Genomic DNA, 21,498 nt, shown 5'->3' with positions numbered 1-21,498 from the left:
GGCAGCGGCTGCCGCTCGGGCGCGCGCGGAGTGGGCGGCGCATGCGGTTCGGTAAGTGGGCCGGTCCAGTAAGGTCGGCCCGGTTTCCCTTTTTTTTTCTTTTTCCTTTTCCTTTTCTTTTTCTGGTTTTGAACTAACTTTTGATTCAAAACTCCAAATTGAGTCAAATAAAATGCAACAAAATTTGTAAAATCATATCTTCATATGATTCAACTTTTGGGACAAGAATTCCCTCAAAATAAAATATATAAAAATAATGTTGCCTATAAAATTGCCTTTAGGGCTTTATATGTAATAAAATTTGTAGGGTTTCAAATTCAAAATCAAATAACAAATATGGGTAGCATAAACATGCATTAAAGCACCTTTATTAACATCACCCTAATGGGTCAAAAATCCAATTGGCAAAGGAGAAGTAAAAAAGCAAGATTTCAAATAAAAGAAACTTGGTTATTGGATTTTCTTGAGTTAATTTTCATGGTTTTAAATGTGGTGAAATGCAAACGTGACATGATGCTCATGGAATGCAATGCATTATGAAAGGTTTTGGAAATTTGGGATGTTACACATGGCCATTAAATGAACACCACATACTTTTGTGACGTTATGCCATTTACCTATTTCAACTGATGATGACCCTGTTTTATATGGCAAATGATTCGGATAGATCTTAACACCAAAGAAACAGAACACTAGCCATGGATTCCTTTATCCCGTCTCTTCCATTTCTCCACTGGAGTCCGGAGACCTTCTCATTCACCTCTTCACCCAATGCTTTTGTCACCATCTCTTCACCTCATAGTGTCATGGAGGGTCTCAATTCTCCATGGTGCCGAGCTCGGGAAGGCGTTGGGACCATGGGGGAGCGGATCTGTGGTCGTCTAATCTAACTCCGAGATGTTCCGGCAAGCCGGATTCATGGCCGGCGAGTAGGAACCAGTAAAGTCAAGGTGACTCCATTGTTTGTGGTGTAAGGTTATTCTATTTGGTTTTCTTATGCTTGGAAGGTTATTTTGCTCTGCTGCAAGCTTGTCTTTTGTTGCATACACACAAACAAGATGTTGCAATGATTCAGTAAGACCATTGCGAATGCTTCAATCATGCTAAGAATGTGTTTTCTAGTCTGTTTTGATGTTGGATATGTTTTGACATATTTACACAACAATTTAATGGGGATTTATTGTATGCATAAAACAAAATTGCTTCATAGATGCATATGAGATGTTCTAAGGTATTTTTGCATTCTTTTTATATGACATGCATGAAAAAAATGTTAGAACGATATTGCATCAGTTCAGTTTAGAGCCTCATTTGAAACGCGGGGCCTAAGCACGATACGAGTCCACAAAGGAGTTGATGTGCACAGACGTCTCATGGTAAGCGAAGATACAGATGATTAGAATGGCCTACATGTCCGAGGTGTTCAACATAGTTGCGCCGCATATCTGGAACGATCAAATACGAACCAAATTCTGTGAAAACATTTCAGGACAATCATGAATATTAACACAAGAGGATACTGGTTTACCTTCAGGGTAATACGTACCGTGGAGGAAAATAAGAAAACTGGAAGAGCAAATCCAATAAAAGATAGCACCTCAAAAGGATACAGAAGACCAGTGTCACAACTATAATTATGCTGATTAAAAAAAAACCGAATCTCTAATAGCATGCCTTCGAAATTTGTCCTATGCCCACCGAAGATTTGTAAATTGCAAAACTTCAGTTCGATGGCAGACAAGTTTTAACATTTAACCTTTGCGCAAAAAAAAGTTCTAACATTTAACCACTGTGATTTCTAATTATTTTGCGGTGCCTTTTCTTGCCAACATTCCAACAATATATTATACATTTTGTACTTTGTTAGTCAGAATCTGAAGTTAAGACGAATAATAATAATTTCTGAGAATAGTTTCAGTTTAATGACCCTAAATCAGAATGACTAAAGCTCACGGAGGGATGGACACTCACTACACAAGAATTCCAGTGGGCTGATCAGTTCTTTGCACTCAGGTCAGTCAGGTATGCTTATGTTACAATGTCAAAGGAGTGGTATTCCAATTTCTAAATGGTTTACAATCCAAGATTTCACATTTCCTTGTCTTGATCTAAAAGCTTCTTTCAACATGGAGATACTCCAAAGAAAATATTAATCACTTCCATGTGATGTGGGACCAGTGATTATTTTATTGCATTAGCGTAAATACGAGTAAGAGAGAATTTGCATAGCAAGGATATCACATCAAATACATGGAATGCCAAGACAGAGAGAGATGGAGTTGATCCTTTTCCATGCGACACCATCTTCACTGGTAGGACACTGCCCAGGAACATAAAAACCTTACAAAGTAGGTGCCAAAGTTACGTGTCTCAACAAATAACAAAAAAAAAAAAACTGTACACCTCTACCCTGTCCATAACCATCATTCATTCCATAGACGTTTGTAATGAGATGGGAGTGCTTGTTGCAACTCAGGTCCAGATTGATGTACTTTGTATGGTTATGAAAACATCAAACAAAAACATTGTACAAACGCATTGCAAGTTCATACTGTTGAACTACATATTGTAGATGGTCTTCACTTCAGGGAAGCACATTAGCACCTGATGAGCAAACAAAAATCATCACATTGATCATGATAATCTTCAGATTTCAGGATGCTTATTGAAAGCAGACCGCAAGCTCTTGATGCTGGACCTTGTGTCAAAAACAAAGTACTCTTACTGCATACTCAACCCCAGACTTGTCATGACTGAAATCCTCTAAGTTGGGAATTCCATTAAGATTTCTGCATAATCTCGCCGAGTTCTCCTTGAGCGTGTTCGAACTGAGTTTCCAATTTGAAACTCATAGTCATCAGTTGAGTCATAAGGAAGCTTCAATGTCTTTATTCTAGCACACTTCGCACGCAGACTGGTATCCATGTGGATATTGAAACAATGGCGAATGTCCAGATGCTCCAAGTGAGCACAGTTATCTAGGATTTTTGCCAATCCTACGTTGGTGAGCTCGCAGCCAAAGAGTTGAAGGGAGCGTAGCACAAACATTGTTGCAATCCCTAGAGCTTCCTCATTCTTATTGTATTCGATATCCTCAATGCTATAGAAGTAAGGATAGCTCACTCTGAAATGTGTGAGGTGTGGGCATGCTATGCCAATAACCTCATAGACCTTTCCGAAAACATTTTTACAAAGCGAAATCTCAAGCTCCTCAAGCATAGGAAACTTATTAATTGCCTCCAAGAAACCTTCGTTACTGATGTGGTTTGAAGATATGAGGCGAAGGCTCTTGAGGGATGGTGCCCTGGAAACAGAGAGATTTGATGTTAATAAGCTATAATCATTTATTTCTACCAAAAGAATGTACTTGAGAACATCCATAGCTGCAATGTAAGCTAAAGTTATACACAGAACATATATCACAAGATAAAATCCAAGGTCGGAGTAGGAACAACAAAGAACAAAAGGCAGTTTGCTACTTCCGCCTTCATGTACCGTGTGTATAACATATGAACTTAATACTGCATGATGTGGCAGCCATTCCTGTATATGCACTCTCGCTTTTGGCATTTCCAAATACAATAACATCACCAAAAACATGCTGCATACAATTTTTCACTCTTGCTTTGGGGAATTTTAGATTTTTCTGGGGCAAATAAACAACAGGTTCATCTATGAAACTACAGGTCGACACTTGGCAGCTTGCAACTTAATCTCCAGTAAGCGGTGCAGTCATACCAGCCCATGTTAATTCCAGAGATAAGGGCAGCATGAAACAAACAGCAAAGAAATGCAAAATTCTTTTACACAAGGATTGGTTCTTTTCTGTTTCTTCTGCAAGAATTTTCTACGTCAAACCAGACTGGCTCACTAACGTTCCCAAAGTATATCTTAGTTTTTTTTTAGCAATGAAGGAATCCATCTGGTTTCCACAGGCACAGGCAGTGTTTATATTTGAACTTGAACTTGAACTTGAAGGGTTCTAAAACTTCGTTCCTAGAGTAGGCCGTTTTATATTTACTTTAATGCAAATGAAAGCGCGTTCGCATATACCAAAATTTATCAAATGCGATCGTAAAACAATCTAGAAACTAAAACAGGCCCCATAAAAACTACTCCATTGAAATGTAAATTAGCAACGAGATGGAAAGCACATGCGACTAACTTGTGACTATGATCTATAATACCCTAATTGCGGATTAAGGGAAACACAAGCAAACCAACAAGCCCAATGTTTCATCGTGAGGGGTAGAACTAAAGAAATCTCACCGCTCGGCGAGAAATAGGAGGAAGTCGTCATCGATAACGCGTTCGCCCCAGAAGGCCTCACATCGCCCCGCCCCTCGCCGGACGGCCTCCTTCGCTATGCCATAGCGACAGGGATGTTCTTTGTGGACGCGCATGTCGATTCGGCGCCAGAGCACGGGCTCATCACGCGCGGCGCGGCGCCAGGAGCGGCACACCCGCCCCGCGCCACCCACAAGGAGCTCGATGGGGTCCAGCTTGTGGAGCACGGACAGCAGCGCGTCGATAGGAAGATCTGCCCAGTCTGGGGACGACACCGCCACTTCGCCACGGCGGATCCGGCGGCGCCGGCGGGAGGGGCTGGAGGCCATCGCGTGGCCGCAAAGGGAGACGAAACGAGGCGACACGGGAATTAGAAACGAAGGTGTTTCTTCGAAAAGAGAAGTTTTCTCGGCCTGCTTGGTATTTCGTAGAACGTGAATCAACGTAGGTGTCTAAATTACGGACCGTTCTCTTCACCATCATTTGTCAAGTTTTCTAAAAAATTTGTGGGCCCCATGATTGCATATATATTAGGCTTACTAAGCCGGCTGGCCCGTTAGTTGCACCGAATTGGACTGGAACTCCACGAGGGAATTCATCGCCAGCGGGATCGTTACGAGAGTCGGGCAACAACTCCGAATCTGACGAGAAAAAGATCGCTCTGCCGAAATACTACGGGAGTCGGAAGATGAGACCTAATCGGGCACCCATCGGGCAAGGAATCGAAGCCACGGCCGTTCCCTCTGTCTCCCGGGCGCGGCCAAGATTGGTCCCCTCTTCCGTTTTACAACAGGGTTCATCCGTTAATCCTTATTGCATTAAAGAGTCCACATTTCGTTAAAAAAATCAAAGAGTCCACATATTATATAATAAAAATAATATTTATTTAATTAAAATATTAACTGGGCGATCTATCGGGTATCCATGGGTATAAACCTATACCCATAACCTATCCATGACTAATCAGACGATCCATCAGGTATATCCATGGGCGTAAACGTCGACCCATATCCTACCCATTTGGGTCAGATATCCGCGGTCAAGTTGCCACATTTAATACTTGCCGGCCATATAGGACTGACTCCAACCGACACGCAGAGACAGGACTACGAGCAGACAGATAGTCGAGAGGCCAACGACGTCAAGTCGTCTGAACTGCCCACAAGCCAGATCCACCGAACAACTCGAGCAAATAATTGCAAAAAAAAAATACATGTGCACTGGCAGTTTATTAATTAGGCTTGGTTTAATCTAATATTGATAAGCTCATTCAGAAAACCAGGAAAATCAGAATAGTCATGCTCAACAAAATAATCAAATGTCTATACTCATAAACGAACATCCAGCTATCAAAACATAAATTTGCTGCCCTTCTGACTCTTTATTTTAACGGCTGAAGTGAGATAGTGGAGAGAACTAAAAACGTAAGTGATTCCGTCTCAAAAATTCTTTGACCGGGTGATGTTATATAATTTTCAGAAGAAAGTGTATTGTTCTATTTTGAGAGACTAGAGTATAAAGACACAATCTTCGGAAAAAACTTTTTTTAAAGGGATATTTGGTGATCGTTAAAGAAGAGCAAAGGGAGGTTTTGATGCATGTTTTTGAATGTATCATTTTATTTTGTTATTCCGTTGCAACGCACTTGCATTCAGCTACTTGAAAAACAAAAGCAGAAAATACCACATAGTACTCCGTACTCAGTATCCGTGGTATGTTTGTGAGCGAAAAAGTTACGGAAGTTTTCCGTCTTTTTACCACAAGTTCAGATTGCTCTTGGTTTGATTCGGCCCGTATATAAATTTAATGGAAATTTATTTTTGTATCTTACGGTGAACAGGCATATTAGGCATCCGCAAAGGTCATTTGATAACGACCTAATGTACCACCGAGCTGATAATATGCAAGTCTTCGATAAATTAAGTGACGTGCAGTTTTCCAAACAATATGCCGATCAAATTAGTACATCACAAGCAATGCAAGGTTCATATTTTACAACTTATATTAGTACAATATACTCTAAAGAAAGATTCAAGTTTAAGATGTGATAAAAAAACAACTCCTGCAGGAAATTTAAAGCGAGTTTATGTTACAACAAAATACTATTTCCATTCTACTCTCTCAAACCGTTCATGACTTACACTAATACAGAACTAGTTATCTCTGACTCGTCGGAAACCCACTATACTAACGCAAAACGGACGCGTCTCTAATCAAGTGTCAGAAATGACTTCGGAACTTCTGACGCGTCGGATGTGTCAGAGACATCGGACACCTTCTGACGCTCCTTATGCCGCAATCATCAGAGAGGAGTTTCTCAGGGACGAACGTTAGCGCCTGTCGTTCCCTCCTCTGTCATGCCGGCACCCAGCACTCATCAGAGAGGAGTTTCTAGCTGACGCTTTTTTACGTGACACGCATCCATGATGATACTCTCAGGATTTAAAAAGAAGACCGCTGACGTTCTTTTATTGTGCGAGAATTCTTATTTTTGATTTATATCGCACAGAAACAAATTACAGCTTTTCATTGCTTTGCATACAAGATCTACTACATTCCATTGCAGTACTGCATATAACAAGATCGATAGAATACATTTCATTAATATTGCACGTACTGCATATATACAAAGATCGAATACATTTCATTGCACTGCATACAAAATCGAGTACATTTCATTGCATTGCGTACAAGATCGTGCACACATAGAAATGTCGATCATCGGCGCCGGAGTAGCTGAGGTGATGGAGAAGAGGAGATCATCTGAAAAGACGAAGGAGGAAGGAGAAGAAGAAGATCCGTGGAAGAAGAGAAGCAAGCTGTGCAAGACGAAAGGAGGAAGAAGAGATTCACGTGGAAGAAGAAGAAAATCGCGCTGTGAAAGAAGAATGAAGGCAGAGGAAAAGAAAAGATTAAGGAGGAAATGAAAAGGGATGGTGGAAGGTCGTTGAGGAAATGAAGAAGAAATGCTCATCGTCCCTTTTTACTTGGAATACCTCTTTAATCTTACGAAAGAGACGACGAGCAGATGTGGATTCTTACGAAAAAGACGACTAGCTGATGCTAGAGTTCGATCAGATCTCGACATGGTCATTGAGCTTCCGGATCTAGTGGCCGTCGACGACGAGGAAGAAGCCGGTGAGGCAACATGCAAGTTGCGACGACGACGGCGAGGCAACAACTCGACGTGGCGGAGAGGCGGTCGGCCGAGACTGCGTGTACGAGCATTCCTACCCATAGGTGATGAACTACTTGCTTCGATCGGGGTCTTTTATAGACGAGGCGGAACCCCTACGATATAGCTGACATGTCAGTACAAGGAGCGTCAAAGAAAACATCTCTGACAGTTCCAAAGCGAGCAAACGTTTGACATGTAGTTCCTCTGACGATTCAAGCGGGAGAAAACGTCAGAGGTACGAAAACGCTTTGCATTCCCTTAACACATGTGACTGTTTGAACTCTGTTTACGAGACAGTTATGATGGCTCTTTGTTTCCCGCGCAATTAATGTGCACACGCATTCCCACTAACTGATGTTCTTCCTCTTCCCGGCCACTTCCTCTCCCCACTACTATCTCTCCGTACTCACATTGATGCTGGTGATGAACACTCACATCGATCTCTCGCCTATACAGCTCCCTCCTCTTCCCCCACTTTCTGTATATCGCTAGCTCCTCAATCTCGAACCGAAAATGGCCAAGGACGACAAGGGCAAAGAGCGCGTCGACCGGGCCGAGGGCGCGGCGGGACGGCATGGGCGTGCTCCGTCCACAGCTCCGCCATCCGCCACCCGCCGTGGGCGCGTGCTGCCGCCCTCCTCGCCTCCGCCGCCAGCCGACGCAGCGATGAGATCGGCCGGCCTTCGCGGCCGGTCGCCGCCTCCAAAGCGGGCCCGGCATGAGGGCGACATACCGTCCTCATCCCACCGCGGATGCGCACGTCCGTCATCATCGCCTCGGCGCCGGCGCAGCGACGACGATGATGACGGGAATGACCCCGAGCTCCAGCACATCCTCGGAGTGTCTAAGCACCTAGACACTTGCGAGCAACATCCTTGTGAAGCCAACCGATAGCAGATGGGCGTCGCGAGGCAGGCTTCCCAGGCGGGAAGCTTATGCTATCGAGTGCGGCCAAGAGACGGCGGAGGCGCGGGAGGAGTGGGAGTACCAGACCGCACTCCTCAACTTGAAGCGTTCGCACACTGTCGTGGAGCGGGGGAGGGAGGCTGTGAGGGAGTACTGGGCCGCCGTCAACGTCATGCACACAGACGACGACTCCGACTCCACCACCGGCGACGACGACGATGCAGCATAATGCAGCCACGCGCCGGCGTTGTTTTATTTGTATCTAATTAGTTTTTATTTTATTGTACGAACGTGTTTTGTAATCGATATAAGACTAAACAGGAACCTACCTTAAGAGTTCCTACTTAACCTTTAGTAGGAACTATTCTTGTTTTACATCGGCGCGCGCATCGATCCGAACCCCGAGAAACCTAACTTCAAACCGAACCACCTGGTCGGAGCGGGCGAGCGAGCGGCGGCGGAGGCCGTCGCGAGGGAGCCCGCGACGCCGTCACATGCTCCCTCCCTCGACGCGCCCAGCTACCACCTCCACCGGCGCGGGCGAGCGAGCGACGGCGGAGGCCGACGCGAGGGCGCCCACGAAGGAATCGCGCGCTACCTCCCCCGACGCTGCGGCTACCACCTTCTTCTTCGGTGCTGGCAAGGATGCTTCCTCACATGGTAGCAGTTCCCTTTTTCCTGTCGGGAAATTCAAATGCTCTTTCTATGGGAGTTCACATATGGCAGATTGAGAAGTTCACTAACTGGTAGGCTGCAAAAAAACTGGTGTAGTCTTGTTAATCTGGATTGGCAAAACTTTCTCGCCAAAAATCCATTTTCCCATATTTTCCTGGTTAATAGAAGTTCACATGTCCTTTTATGAGAGTTCACATGTGCAGATTGGGAAGTTCACTAACTGGTAGGCTGCAAAAAATGGGGTGTGGTAGTCTTGTTAATCTGGATTGGGAAAACTTTCTAGCCAAAAATCTTGTTTCCCATATTTTCCAGCTTAACAGAAATTCACATGTCCTTTTGTGGGAGTTCACATGTGCAGACTGGGAAGTTCACTAACTGGTAGGCTGCAAAAAAATGGGTGTACCATCCTTGTTAATCTGGATTGTCAAATTTTTCTGACCAAAATTCTTGTTTCCCATATTTTCTTGCTTAACAGAAGTTCGCATTTCCTTTTATGGGAGTTCACATGTTCTCGCATGGTAGGAGTTACCTATTTCATGTCTAGAAGTTCACATGTCCTTTTTTTGGGAGTTCATATGTTGAAGAATGAGAAGTTCATTAACTGCTAGAATGCAAAAAATGGATGTAAAATCTTGTTAATCCATTGGCAAAACTTCTTTTTTTTATTCATACCGCAGATATGGTGGAGCGCAGCAAAGTCACTATCGTGGAGGACCCACTTATAATGTGGTCGGATGTGGTGGGACCTCCTCCGACCCCACGCTCTCCAATCACTTGTGATGCGCCTGTAACTGCTGTTGAACCTGTGATGGGTGTGGCACGACGTTGAGGTCCCGACAGAAATGAAAAGCAAAGAGAGATCCCGGTAGGGTGCGGGCTGGGTGTAGAAGAAGTTCAAATGGTATGGCATCATACAAACACATTGAACAACAAAGATAAGTTTATTCTCCCTGCTGAGACAGTCCACATGCAGACAGCCACGTCGTCCGTGTAACAAGAAGAAGTTGAGATGTTGTTTTGGTTTGGTCCCGCTAAGACTCCATGCTCACCTATTCCGTGTGAAGGGCAAATAACTATCACAGAGCCAGTATACCGCATTCCAGAAAGATCGTCGAATGGCGTAGACAGCGACAGGACTGTTCATTTGCCAATTAAAAAGAGATACGGAACGTATATGCAGTCCGACACCAAGAAGGAGCAAGAGTCAAAGACGCATCCTCCAAAAAGGCATCGAGTAAAAGAAAACTGCAAGCAAAAAAAAAGCTTGAAGTCATATGCCTCCCAGGGATCCATTGCTGCATAAGCCAAATGTCACACCTCCTTGTCCATCGATCTTCGAAAAGATACTCCTATAGCCCAACGATCCTACACACACGTAAGTAATTTCAGTTAAGTAAAAAAAATGGAAGTTCACTGTAGTTTCCTGAAAAAAAAACTCTGTGTAAGTACGTTACTAACGCATGAAATATATTGCTAATAACATGCAGGCACCAGAGCTCCCGAAAAATCTGATACCAGTCATTGGGCAGCATTTCAGGACGTTTGATGAAGCCTTTGAATTCTACAATGCATACGCCAAACACAAAGGCTTTGGTTTGAAGAGGAGTTAGCACAACACGTATCGTCACTACATACGATGTACCAGGGACGGTAGGTAGACAACAAGTGTTCGTGACGGTGAACGGCAGTGTGGCAGGGCAAGTAAAAAAATTGGGTGCAAGGCTCGTATGGGCGTGAAGGTGAATGGTGATGGTGCTTGCATCGTAAAAAGCATCCACTTTAAGCACAACCACCAGCTGTCACTTAGTCCGTTAATGCTAGTTTTCCTCCATTCACACAAAAGAGTCAACCCAACCTTGCAGGACTACATAAAAGACCTCCAGTTGAGCAATGTTAACCATATTAACATCATGAGTTTGCTTATCAGGCTGAGTGGTGGCCGTGACAAGCTGGGATGCCATAATAGAGACGTGTTGAACATGTATGTATGGTTTTACCCCTACTGGCATGATTATTTAATTGTTGAATTTAATAGTAGAAAAGAACTAAAATTCTTGTGCACACATGTGCTGCAGGAAAGCGAAAAATGCACGCAAGGAGTCTGAAAATGATGTGCAAAAACTCTTCAAATTCTTTGATGACATGACAGCTGAAAATGAAAACTTCTACTACGATGTGCATGCACGTCGACGAAGATAACAGACTAAATAACATTTTTTGGGCAAACGCAAGTTGCAAAGCTGCCTGTGCTGATTTCGGCGACTGCATCACGTTCGACACTACATACAAGTCAAACAAGTACCACTTACTCCTGACGCTATTTGTCGGCGTCAGTAACCATTTGCTCTCGACCAATATTTGGTGTTGCATTGATGGGTGAAGAAAGTGTAGATTCATTCAAATTGGTGTTCAGCACATTTTGAAATGCATGCGAGGAAAGCAACCAATCTGCATCTGATAGTTTAGAAAAAAAACATAACTTCCATTTTTTATCTACTTTTGAATATTGAAAAGGGAGGTTCTGTTATATGAACTTGAAAGTTCAGCTTTATCAACTTGGCAGTTCAGTTATTGGAAATTGACAGTTCACTTTTGGGTGCACCTGGCTGCTCTTTTTTGTGGTGTAAAATGTAGAAAGGAAAAGTTTTCTTGTGCTAAACATGGGAGTTCAGTTATAGTAACTTGACAGTATTATATAAACTTAACGGTTCAGTTTTGGAGACCAGACAGTTCACTTATGCTAAAAAAAAAAGTTCATCTACGGTAACTTAATACTCCCTCCGATCCAGAAAGAAGGACGCATAGCTCCTCGCACACAAACCAACCCATTTGATTCCGAACGAATTGGTACCAATTTTGCCCTTAGTCATTATGCACGCTCGTCTGACTTGGGCAGGCCAAGGATGCATCAGTCTACTTTGCCACTGCTGTCTAATCAAGAATTCTCGAGCAATTGACACCGGCCCCACCATGTGTTGTGCAGTACAGGCATGCAAGGGCCAATCCACGAGCAAAACAGTCTATCTGGCTACAGGTGAATTGCAGCGGCCATGGGAGTCTCTCCACGCCAGCGAACAAGACCATACGAAGATGAAGAGCACGCCGACGACAGTGTCGACCATAAGGAAAACAACACATGTCCGGCACGGCAACGGAATTCATGGCCGAAGAGGAGCACGTCGGCGAACATGCCGACGAACAGCGCATCACGCTAGCGAAACTCCGACGCCGACGAGCAGCACGTTTACCGTGGCCGAGCCCACGAGCCATGTCACGGAGCCCACGCAGCCCATGTAGCATGCTCGCCGTCGTCAAGGTGGCCGCGACATGTGTGTCGAACTTGCTGTGCGCACGTGTGGCATGCCGTCGTCGAGCTTTCCGGCATGTCGTCGAGCCCACACGGCTCGTCGCTGTCCAAGGCCACGCCGATCCCGCGCTTGCTGTCATGGCTCGTCGCAGTCCAAGTCCATGCCGAGTCGCGCCCATGCAGGTGTAGCTCGTCTTCTTCCTCGCTGCCGACGGAGAGCACGTCCAGGCTCTGTCCCAAATTGCAATATCCTTGGTCCCGCTGCCGTGGGTCTCGTCGGTGGAGTGGCTACTACGCAGGACGAAGCCAGCTGCAAGCGGATTCCATGGATTTCTCGTCGGCCATCTCTACTTGGAGATCTCGTCGTTGATTGGAGGTGGAAAGAGGCGAGTGTTGGGTCAGGAAGGAGGAGAGGCGCTGTGTTGGTGGATTGGGAAGAAGAAAAGTCACGGGAGGGAATCTAGGAGATGGATGGGATGGGTGCTGAAAAGTAGAGGCCTTCTGGGCAGACGGAGGCATGTCATCAGACCACATGTTCAACCCAGGCATGCGAGCTTTCAAGGAAGTGAATTTGTGAGGATGAAGAAGGGATTGAAACAAACACTGAAGCAGATCATCAAATAGAAGAAGACTATCCCGAAGGAACAACTGTCTCTGGTGAGATTCCAACGACAAATCAGACTGGGGATGATACGGTGAAAGAAGCAAAAAACATGTATGCTCAAGCACAGCCGCCTAAAGTCACAAAAAAGAAGAAGTAGGAACAAAAAGGATGAAGCACCTGCACCTACCAATGCCCGTGCCCGTCTTGAGCCAGAGCTCGACGCCAATGAAAATCCCAAAGGTCAAAGGTTGTGCAGCAACTGCAACAAAATAGCAGGGCACAATGCAAGAACATGCAAAAAGAGGCAGATGGCGAAACAGCTCCTTGAGGCCCATCAAAAGGCGTACGGGGCTTCCACCATGACGGAGAAAGTAAAGATATGCATCAAAAATGCGTTAGCAAAACAGGTTGTAGGGATAGAAGATACCGAACAGCTTCTGGATACGGATGAGGAAGAGGATTATGAAGACCAAATAGACGATGGTGAAAGTGAGGACGATGTAGAAGATTATGATGAAAATGAAGATGATCAAGGCGGAGAAGGCGAGGAGGAAGAACAATGCCAGACATGAGTGACGAATGAGCAAACTCTGGAAATTGCTGAAAACAACAAACTGTCTCTCGCTGTTCCAGAAGGACAAAGAACATGCAACATATGCAAAAAGAAGGCTTCGCACAACTCACGAACATGCCCTGACAAAGATGAGATCCTGAAAAAGCAGCTTGAAGAGCAACAAAAATCCGGGAATAAGGATATGGTGCCATAAGGGAAGAGAACTTGTAGCAACTGTGGAAAAAGTAGAGGGCACAATGCCATGATTGCAAGAAGTTGCAGCTAGAAGAACAACTCTGCACGCAGATGGAGCTGGAATCGCAGAAGATTGCTCAAAAGAGCAGCCCCGAAGATCAGGTACAACCAATGCGTACCACAAGACAAGATGTAGTGCAAGGCTGCAGTATTCCGCATTCCAAATACATATGAAAAAATTAAGGGAGTTCAATATATCATTAGTAAAAATCATCTATGAAGTTCACTGTATCTAAATGAAAAAAGGGCCTTATGGTGTTCACTTAACTTGTCTGAGTTTATTTGTTACTGTGATTAATGTGTTGACTTCACTATCTTAACTTTGGGAGTTCAGTCATAAATTATTAGGGAAGTTCACTCTTTACTGCTCGAAAGTTCTGTCTTACAATAGATAGAAGTCCACAATACAGAAAGACCTAAATAAAAAACAAAACAAAACATGAAGTTCACTCTTTTGTATTCGGGGGAGGTTCTGTCTCTTCTAACTCAAGAGTTCATCAAAACAAGAAAAAAGGAAGGTTACATTGAACGAAGAAGAACTGGAAGTTCATATGTACATACTGAACAAGTTATGATACACGTAAACATGTAAGTTGACTGTCAGAATGAGTGATTTTGTGTAGTTCACCATATAAAAGTCCATTTTAAAAGAAACAGTGATGCACTTGGAAGTTCACTCTTTACTGCCATGGAAGTTTTGTTTTACATGAACACATAAGTCTCAGATATACACATGAACATTAAAAAATATGTAGCAACAAAACAAACAGAGCTAAAACTAGACCCAAGAAGTTCAACCTTTCACATTGAGGAGGTTCTGTCATGGCTAAACATAAGTCATAGCAAAACATATAAAAATACGTAACTTATGCACCGGAATAACTTCATACGGCAAAAATAACAAAGGTTAGGTCCAAAAGGAGAACTAGGGGAGTTCATACATATAAGTTACTGACAATGTACAAGACACAAAGTCCCCAGGTACAAAAGTTAAACTCACAGCGTCGTTGGGATGATTCATTACAAAACATAAGTGCACAGAAAAACACAAGTGGCAACTCACAAACATGGTTCGTTACATTACATAAACAAAGGCACCGACAAATCAAATTGCCTAATTTTGAAGACCACGCGCTTGAGAATAATCTGAAGTGGCATCAAGGGTAGACTGCGACGCAATCCCTAATAGCAGAACAAGATCTCTGAGTGTGCTTGGCCAATCAGCAGGAGACAGTTCATTCGTCGGGTGGTACATCACTTGGTACATGTACTCCGCCTTCTAGTCCTCCACTTGTCGCTACACATGCAAAGAAAAACAGGGAACAAAGACATCATAAATAAAAACAGAGGTAAGGGTATAAGTAAAAACATCCTTGAATAGCTTGGTGATAAAAGATGAGAAAAATTACTAACATCTTTTGACTTTATCTTCTCAACAAACTTCTCTCCATCAAATATGGTGGCCAACTTCAAGACATAGAAAGCACACTTGTTAGCACCCTACTCAGGTGTCTGCACGTAGTTGCACTTTTCTGCAAGTGCCACCCAGTCAAACTGATTTTTCTTGTTGTACTCTTCTTCCCTGTACACCTCCTTTATCAAAGCAACCAGTCTCCTCGCCTGTTTTAGGAGATAAGGATGAGTGAAAAGGTAGAAACAGAAACAAGAAGGGTTCAAACAAAACATAAACTTCCAACTTCAACGCGTTCTTCAGGGTATCGTCCCCTGCTGATCCTAAAACCAGTATATCTTCTTCTATCGAAAATGTGAAATGTACCCATGATCCTATTAAGCCCGTAAATCGTGTAGTGGGACGACTTGAAGTTAGGAATCAGGACCTATGAAAAGCAAAAAGAATTTTCATTTAGTCACACGCATCATTTGGTGGTATAAGAATGAAGTTCAGGACAGTGTATGAAAGTTCACTGCTAGTTACCACATTTGCCGTCAACACATTCTCACATTCCCTCACATAATTTTTGAACATTCTGGCCGCTTCCTTCACATTAAATGGAGACCTTTCAATCGGGTTACCTTTGCTATCCACGCGCGGAAACGGAGAAACATCAAGTATGTACTGCAACATATCATAAGTCGGGTATTATATACAAATGCACAATGTTATGTTTGGATAGAAAAAAAAAGGTAGCAACAAGTATATATGAAGTTCACATATGAGAAACATGGTAGTTCAGATGGACCAAAAAAAAAGATGTATACCTTTAGAAAAAATGGATATTCACCATACAATGAAAAGGGAAGTTCACGGGTAAGGGACATGGTAGTTCATATGATAAAAAAACAGAAAAAAGGGGATGTTTAACTGATAAAAGTAAAATGGGAAGTTCACGTATAAGAAAAAAGGAAGTTCACATGTACGAAAAAGGGTAGTTCTGGTGACAAAACCAAAAATAGATGTATAACTGATGAAATAAAAAGGAAGTTCACATGAAATAAACACTGTACTTCAGATGACAAAAACCAATATGTATAACTCATAAGGAAATAGTAGTAAGCATACAGTGTGATGACAAAAGGTCCAAGCAAAACACGGACCCCAAAATCAAACAAATGTTTCATGTCTGGGCTGCCCTTCCAATAAGAAATTATGAGATCAATGATTTCAGCATCGAACATCTTGCATCGCCCGAACAACTTGTACATGAATTTTCCATTGATGACCAAAGCGTCACCAGTGGGGGAGATGAACTTGCACAAAGGAACCCTGGATAAAAAATAAATGTGACAAGCATAATATTACAAAAAACAAATAAAAATGTAGAAAATAAATGCAGAACAGATCGAACACTCACTCCCCAAATTCCTGCTGATAATCCTTGCTCAGGACCAGACTTTTAATATCGCGCGCGTTGGATAGCAGCGGAAAAGTGTAGGGGACTAGCTTCAACACAGGAACTCTCATCTTCTTGGGAACTTTTGTCGCCCTCTTATTAGACAAAACACAACGACCGCTAGGTCGTCGCCTGACTTGCTGAGTTACAAAATCATCACTGCTGGTCGTTGAGGGTATTTCCTTTTGCTGTTTACCAGGCTTGCTCCTCGTCTTTGGTGGTACAGGTGACACGAAATCATCATCATCATCGATAAGCAAAACCGCAGCCTTCTCAACAGATGCGCGGGCTTCTTTTTTGCCTGCTTTTTTTTTCAATGGGGTACAAGCAAGATAGAGCCTTCTTCGCCTTACTAGTCTGATTTAAATAATCTGTTTCAGGTATCATATGAACCTCAGGTTTGCAGACCTGGGTCTCAAAAAGAGTGAAATTATCCTCCTCTAACCCAAGAGGTGTGCCTAATTCAAAAAGAAGGAAGGAAGTTCACTCGAGAACTAAGAAGGGTTTACTTGAGAAATAAAGAGGAGTTCACTTCAGAGCTAAAGACGGGTTAATAGTAAAGTGATGGCTTTATAAGGACAAAGATATACCTTCATCAATACCCAATACAGCATCCATGTAAATGTTAAAATCACTCGTCGTCAGCCAGCTATAGAGTAAGGTCATCCTAATGTTCAAGATATCCGCTTGTTTGAAAATTACCACGCTCTGTCCATCCCACGACTGCAATATCTAAAGCATGAAGAACCCACAGTCATGTCTGCATATGTAAAAAAAATGGACCGGTCAGTGAGGGAGAATGATATGATGGTGCATGCCAACAAACAAAAAAAGGATTGTAAGTGAAATAATAATAAGGTCAAACGATACTAACACAGTTCTCTGCTTCGGCACTCTAACATACTCCATGGTGAAGTGATCAATAGATTTTGGAGTGAAAAACTCCCCTTCAGAATTGGCAGCTTGCTTCCACAGCTTCTCACTAAACGACATCCCAGTTGTGGAGACAAACAAACTGCCGGGAAAAGTGGCCTTTGCCGGCAGATAGTGTGCCCTCGAACTAGTTTTGCCGGCAGGCAGGGCTGCCCTCTTAATCTTTGCTGGCAGTTAGACTTTTGCCAGAAGTTCCTCTGCCTGCTGTTCTATACTTTTGCCGGCAGTCTTAATGTTTGCCGCAGGCAGATTTTATCGGCAGTTTCATTGCCCTAGGTAATAGTTTTGCCGGAATATGATTGCCACTGAAACATACATTTTTCCTGGCAGGCAGATTGCCGAGCATACTTTTGCCGGCAGTTTACACGGTATGCATAAAAAAATATGAAATTCATAGCTGTTTTCAATTCCACAATCCAAAATTCAAACAGGGTTTGATAGACAATCAGACAAGAACACATTAAATTTGGTCACACAAAAAATATCTCAAAGTTCCTATCAACAAAAATGCACATCACAACATTTTGTGTTCTAGAGAACATCATATATTATACAAAAGGCATTCACTCGATCACAGAGAACTAGCTTCATCATACCCAGAAGTGCAAAAGACACATGTAGTTCATCTAGAAACCCAAAATGACAGCTGGTTAGCTTCTAAAGGCCTAATAGTCCATCTATAAACCCAAAATGATGACTTGTAGAGTTTGCGATCGAGCTCCATTCACACATGTAGACGTCATCCAGAATCAACCAGTGCATCAAGCTTGTGTTGCTAGCCTGGAAGAACTACAAATGAGATGCATGCACGACTGAAAGTCTATAATGAAGGGACTCAAATCAACATTAAAACAAATTGAAAATCTCTGAATGGGCAAGCAGCTAACGTATACTGAAATATAATGACAAAACAATACTAAGAACTATCTGACAACTATTTAGTATGAACTGAGAATTTATCTCAGGAACTGAAATAATGAGATAATGCTCAAAGTTATGTATCTTTCCTTAGTTTATATATCAACATAGCTGAATGTAATAAAGAGAAAAGGCTGGTAATGTAACTATAGTAGACAACAATGGAGTCTGTACAAGAAAACTGAAAAGTGATTTGAATTGCACTAGATAGCACCTCTTTTCAGAGTGTAAGTGAACTATTTGCTGGGAAGGAAAACACGTGAACTGAACTGAAGAAACTAACTAAAAAGGAAGGAAAATGGAGGATATGGGAGTACAGATGTTAGTGCAGTAGTATAGTAGCATGGGAGAAAAAAGGAGCTAGTTGCAGATTTTAGTACAGACTTTAGTTGCAGATTTTAGTACAGATTTTAGTTGCAGATTCTAGTAGCATGGGATGCTTCAAGTCAGCAAGATGAGGCCTGGTCGTGTGGAAAAAAGAAGTACAGTAGCATGGGAGAAAAAAGGAGGTAGTTGCAGATTTTAGTACAGTAGCAGGAGTTCTTGAAATGATATGAAATTCCATGTTTTGGCTGAGTAATCAAACCATCCCATGCTATTTAGAGAGGCAGACGTAATTGTTTTCCGATTTAAATTTTACTAATCACAGTTCTCCGAAGCTCCTATGTTTCATAGGAAAAACAGCACCTGTTAATTATTCATCTCTCTATTTTATTTCTGTTGATGAACAGTGTGAGATTACTTTCCAATCAACAAAACAGTAGCTAAGAGCACCACAATTTCTCTGGTGTTCTCGTTTCAGAGAAAGATCATTTCTCAGATTGCTTTACCTTCAAAACCACATAATCGATTCACACTACGAGATGCTATTAAATTACTAACAGAAAGTATACAGGTTGATCCCTGCCATAGAAACAAGTGGCTTCTCTGTTTACAGATGAACATTATCTATTCTCAGATATAGAGGACACAAAGATGTGGTTACCTGTTGGGGATTGGCGGTTCAGGCTCCTTCAGGCGGTGTTGTTGGCTTTTCCATGGACCTTGCGTCCACCTCCATCTACATATATACAGATAACACAAGACACATTACTATGATCATATAGTTGAGACATACTGAAGATGGAAAGATATATGGCTTCAGAAGGATTCAACCTACATGTACATGTGTCAGATCATACAAGATGAAAAGTTTCACTCCTTATATAAAAAAAAATAGTAACTTCACTACAAAAAAAAAAGCTATAACAGTGAAGAAGTTCACATGTATAGAAAATTGAAGTGCACACATGATATGACTTGGAGAAGGTAGACATTAATGTGAAGAGTATATATCTTAACTCACCGGCAACTTCCCAAAAACATACTTCGAAAGATCGTTTTTCCCAATCCTGACTCGATCTTGTGAAAATATTGCTCTAAGCGGTTTCTAATGCACATAATTGGCACGAGACGTGAGACGATGCATAAAAGAGTGAGACTTTGAGTGGCAGCTGTCCAAGTACATGACAAGAGGGACAACTCCACACCCTTCGGGCCCAGCCTGTGGGATATCTGTGTTCTGGTATTTCTCAGCTGCTCGCTTCAGCTTGTTAACAACTAGCTGGAAAAAGTCAATTCTGGCCATCTTCTTGTAGTCCATGTTGACAAGCATCGCAGCCTCCCATCCCAAGCAAACTGCTGAACCAGGATAGATAAGCTTGCTGTACAGAATAGAGAAGAAAACTTCGACAGCTGAATCAACTTTGGTCTCGTCTTCAACCAAATCAGCCAATAGCTTGCGGAGATCCTTGGTATCGATACTGGCCGTCCTCTCAAACCCAAGTTCTTCCTTAAGACTCGTCAATGCAGCATCATGACCACTGTCAGACAGTCTTGGGGCTGTTTCACCTCCGCAAGGAAACCCGAATATATGGTGGACTGAATCTCTTTAACAATCAACACCCTGCCAGAACCGTAGTCTATCTTCATCGTTTTTGTGTCCATGTTCATCAACAAATAGCACAACAGAACACGCGACACATTGCCTTCTAAGACCTAGTCAAAGACACAACCAAAACCGCTTTACTGACTTTCTCTCTGTGAGGTTTCTTCAGCAACTTGGCAGCCTCGATTACTTCACCCAAAGAGCATCGGACAGTCTGCTGGAATCATCCTTTAGGAATGTCATCCGAACTATCATCATTGTTGCCAATTTTAGCTTTCTTAATAATCCCACCTTTCCTTTTTTTTTTCATAACACTACCAGCCACTTTGCTGCTGCAACCTGCGCCGCCTCTCATCTTCTTCTTGGTTAATTATAACAACAAAATGTTTAGGAAATTTATATTCATACAATATCAAAGTTCGACAAAGAAACACAAAATGTGGAGTTCACAATAGACCCGAGAAAATTAATTATAACACGCATAGTTGATGAAGTTCACAAAAAGAGACATAAACTATGAAGTTCATAGAAAACCGAAAGAAAATAATTAGGACAATGATGTCGAGGAAGTTCATATTTCATATACAATGAATTTCACAAACACATGAAATATGGATTAAAGAATAAAATAAGGTAAAAGGAAAACCTTGGCTTCATCAACTTCACCAGCCACAGAAGCAACATCATCCTTGCCATCTGGAACATAAGATTTATCGACCGATCGACAACGCTTGCTCCCAGAGACTTTTCCACTAGATAGAGTTGGGTGCGCAGCGATAGCACCAGGGGAGGTCGCAATGCGAGCGCTACGTCGTGGATTGACGGCACCAAGAGAGTCCTGAGACGATACGCGTGAGATCTTCCGTTTAGCAACAACAAACCTGATCTTGTTTTTCACTGTTGGTGAAGGCGGGGCTTCAAAATCATGATCTGAACCACCTGATACACGGACATTTTCAGTGTGATCAGCTGGAACATTTGATGCATCCTTCTTCCTCATGGGGAACTTCCTGTAGTACTGCCTGACTTACTCGGTATGCTTGGCAACCCTTCCAGCATGTTCCTTCGCATACCTTTCAAGTTGTTCATCAACGTTTCACGTC

The 21,498-nt window shown here is 42.7% G+C and overlaps 1 protein-coding gene across 1 annotated transcript; it reads right to left on the bottom strand.

Annotated features, from left to right (window-relative positions):
- Positions 1-2,226: 2,226 nt before the first annotated feature.
- LOC100829788 (putative F-box/LRR-repeat protein 23) lies at positions 2,227-4,671 on the bottom strand. The gene is made up of 2 exons (XM_010233290.3): positions 4,270-4,671; positions 2,227-3,304 (listed from the first exon to the last, which is right to left on the bottom strand). Exons 1-2 carry the CDS (start codon positions 4,614-4,616, stop codon positions 2,764-2,766), a joined length of 888 nt encoding a protein of 295 aa, XP_010231592.1. The 5' UTR covers positions 4,617-4,671; the 3' UTR covers positions 2,227-2,763.
- Between the last annotated feature and the right edge of the window lie 16,827 nt (positions 4,672-21,498).

The sequence above is a fragment of the Brachypodium distachyon genome, chromosome 2, assembly GCF_000005505.3.
Source record: "Brachypodium distachyon strain Bd21 chromosome 2, Brachypodium_distachyon_v3.0, whole genome shotgun sequence".
NCBI lineage: Eukaryota > Viridiplantae > Streptophyta > Magnoliopsida > Poales > Poaceae > Brachypodium > Brachypodium distachyon.
This window is presented reverse-complemented; position numbering and strand designations above follow the sequence as displayed.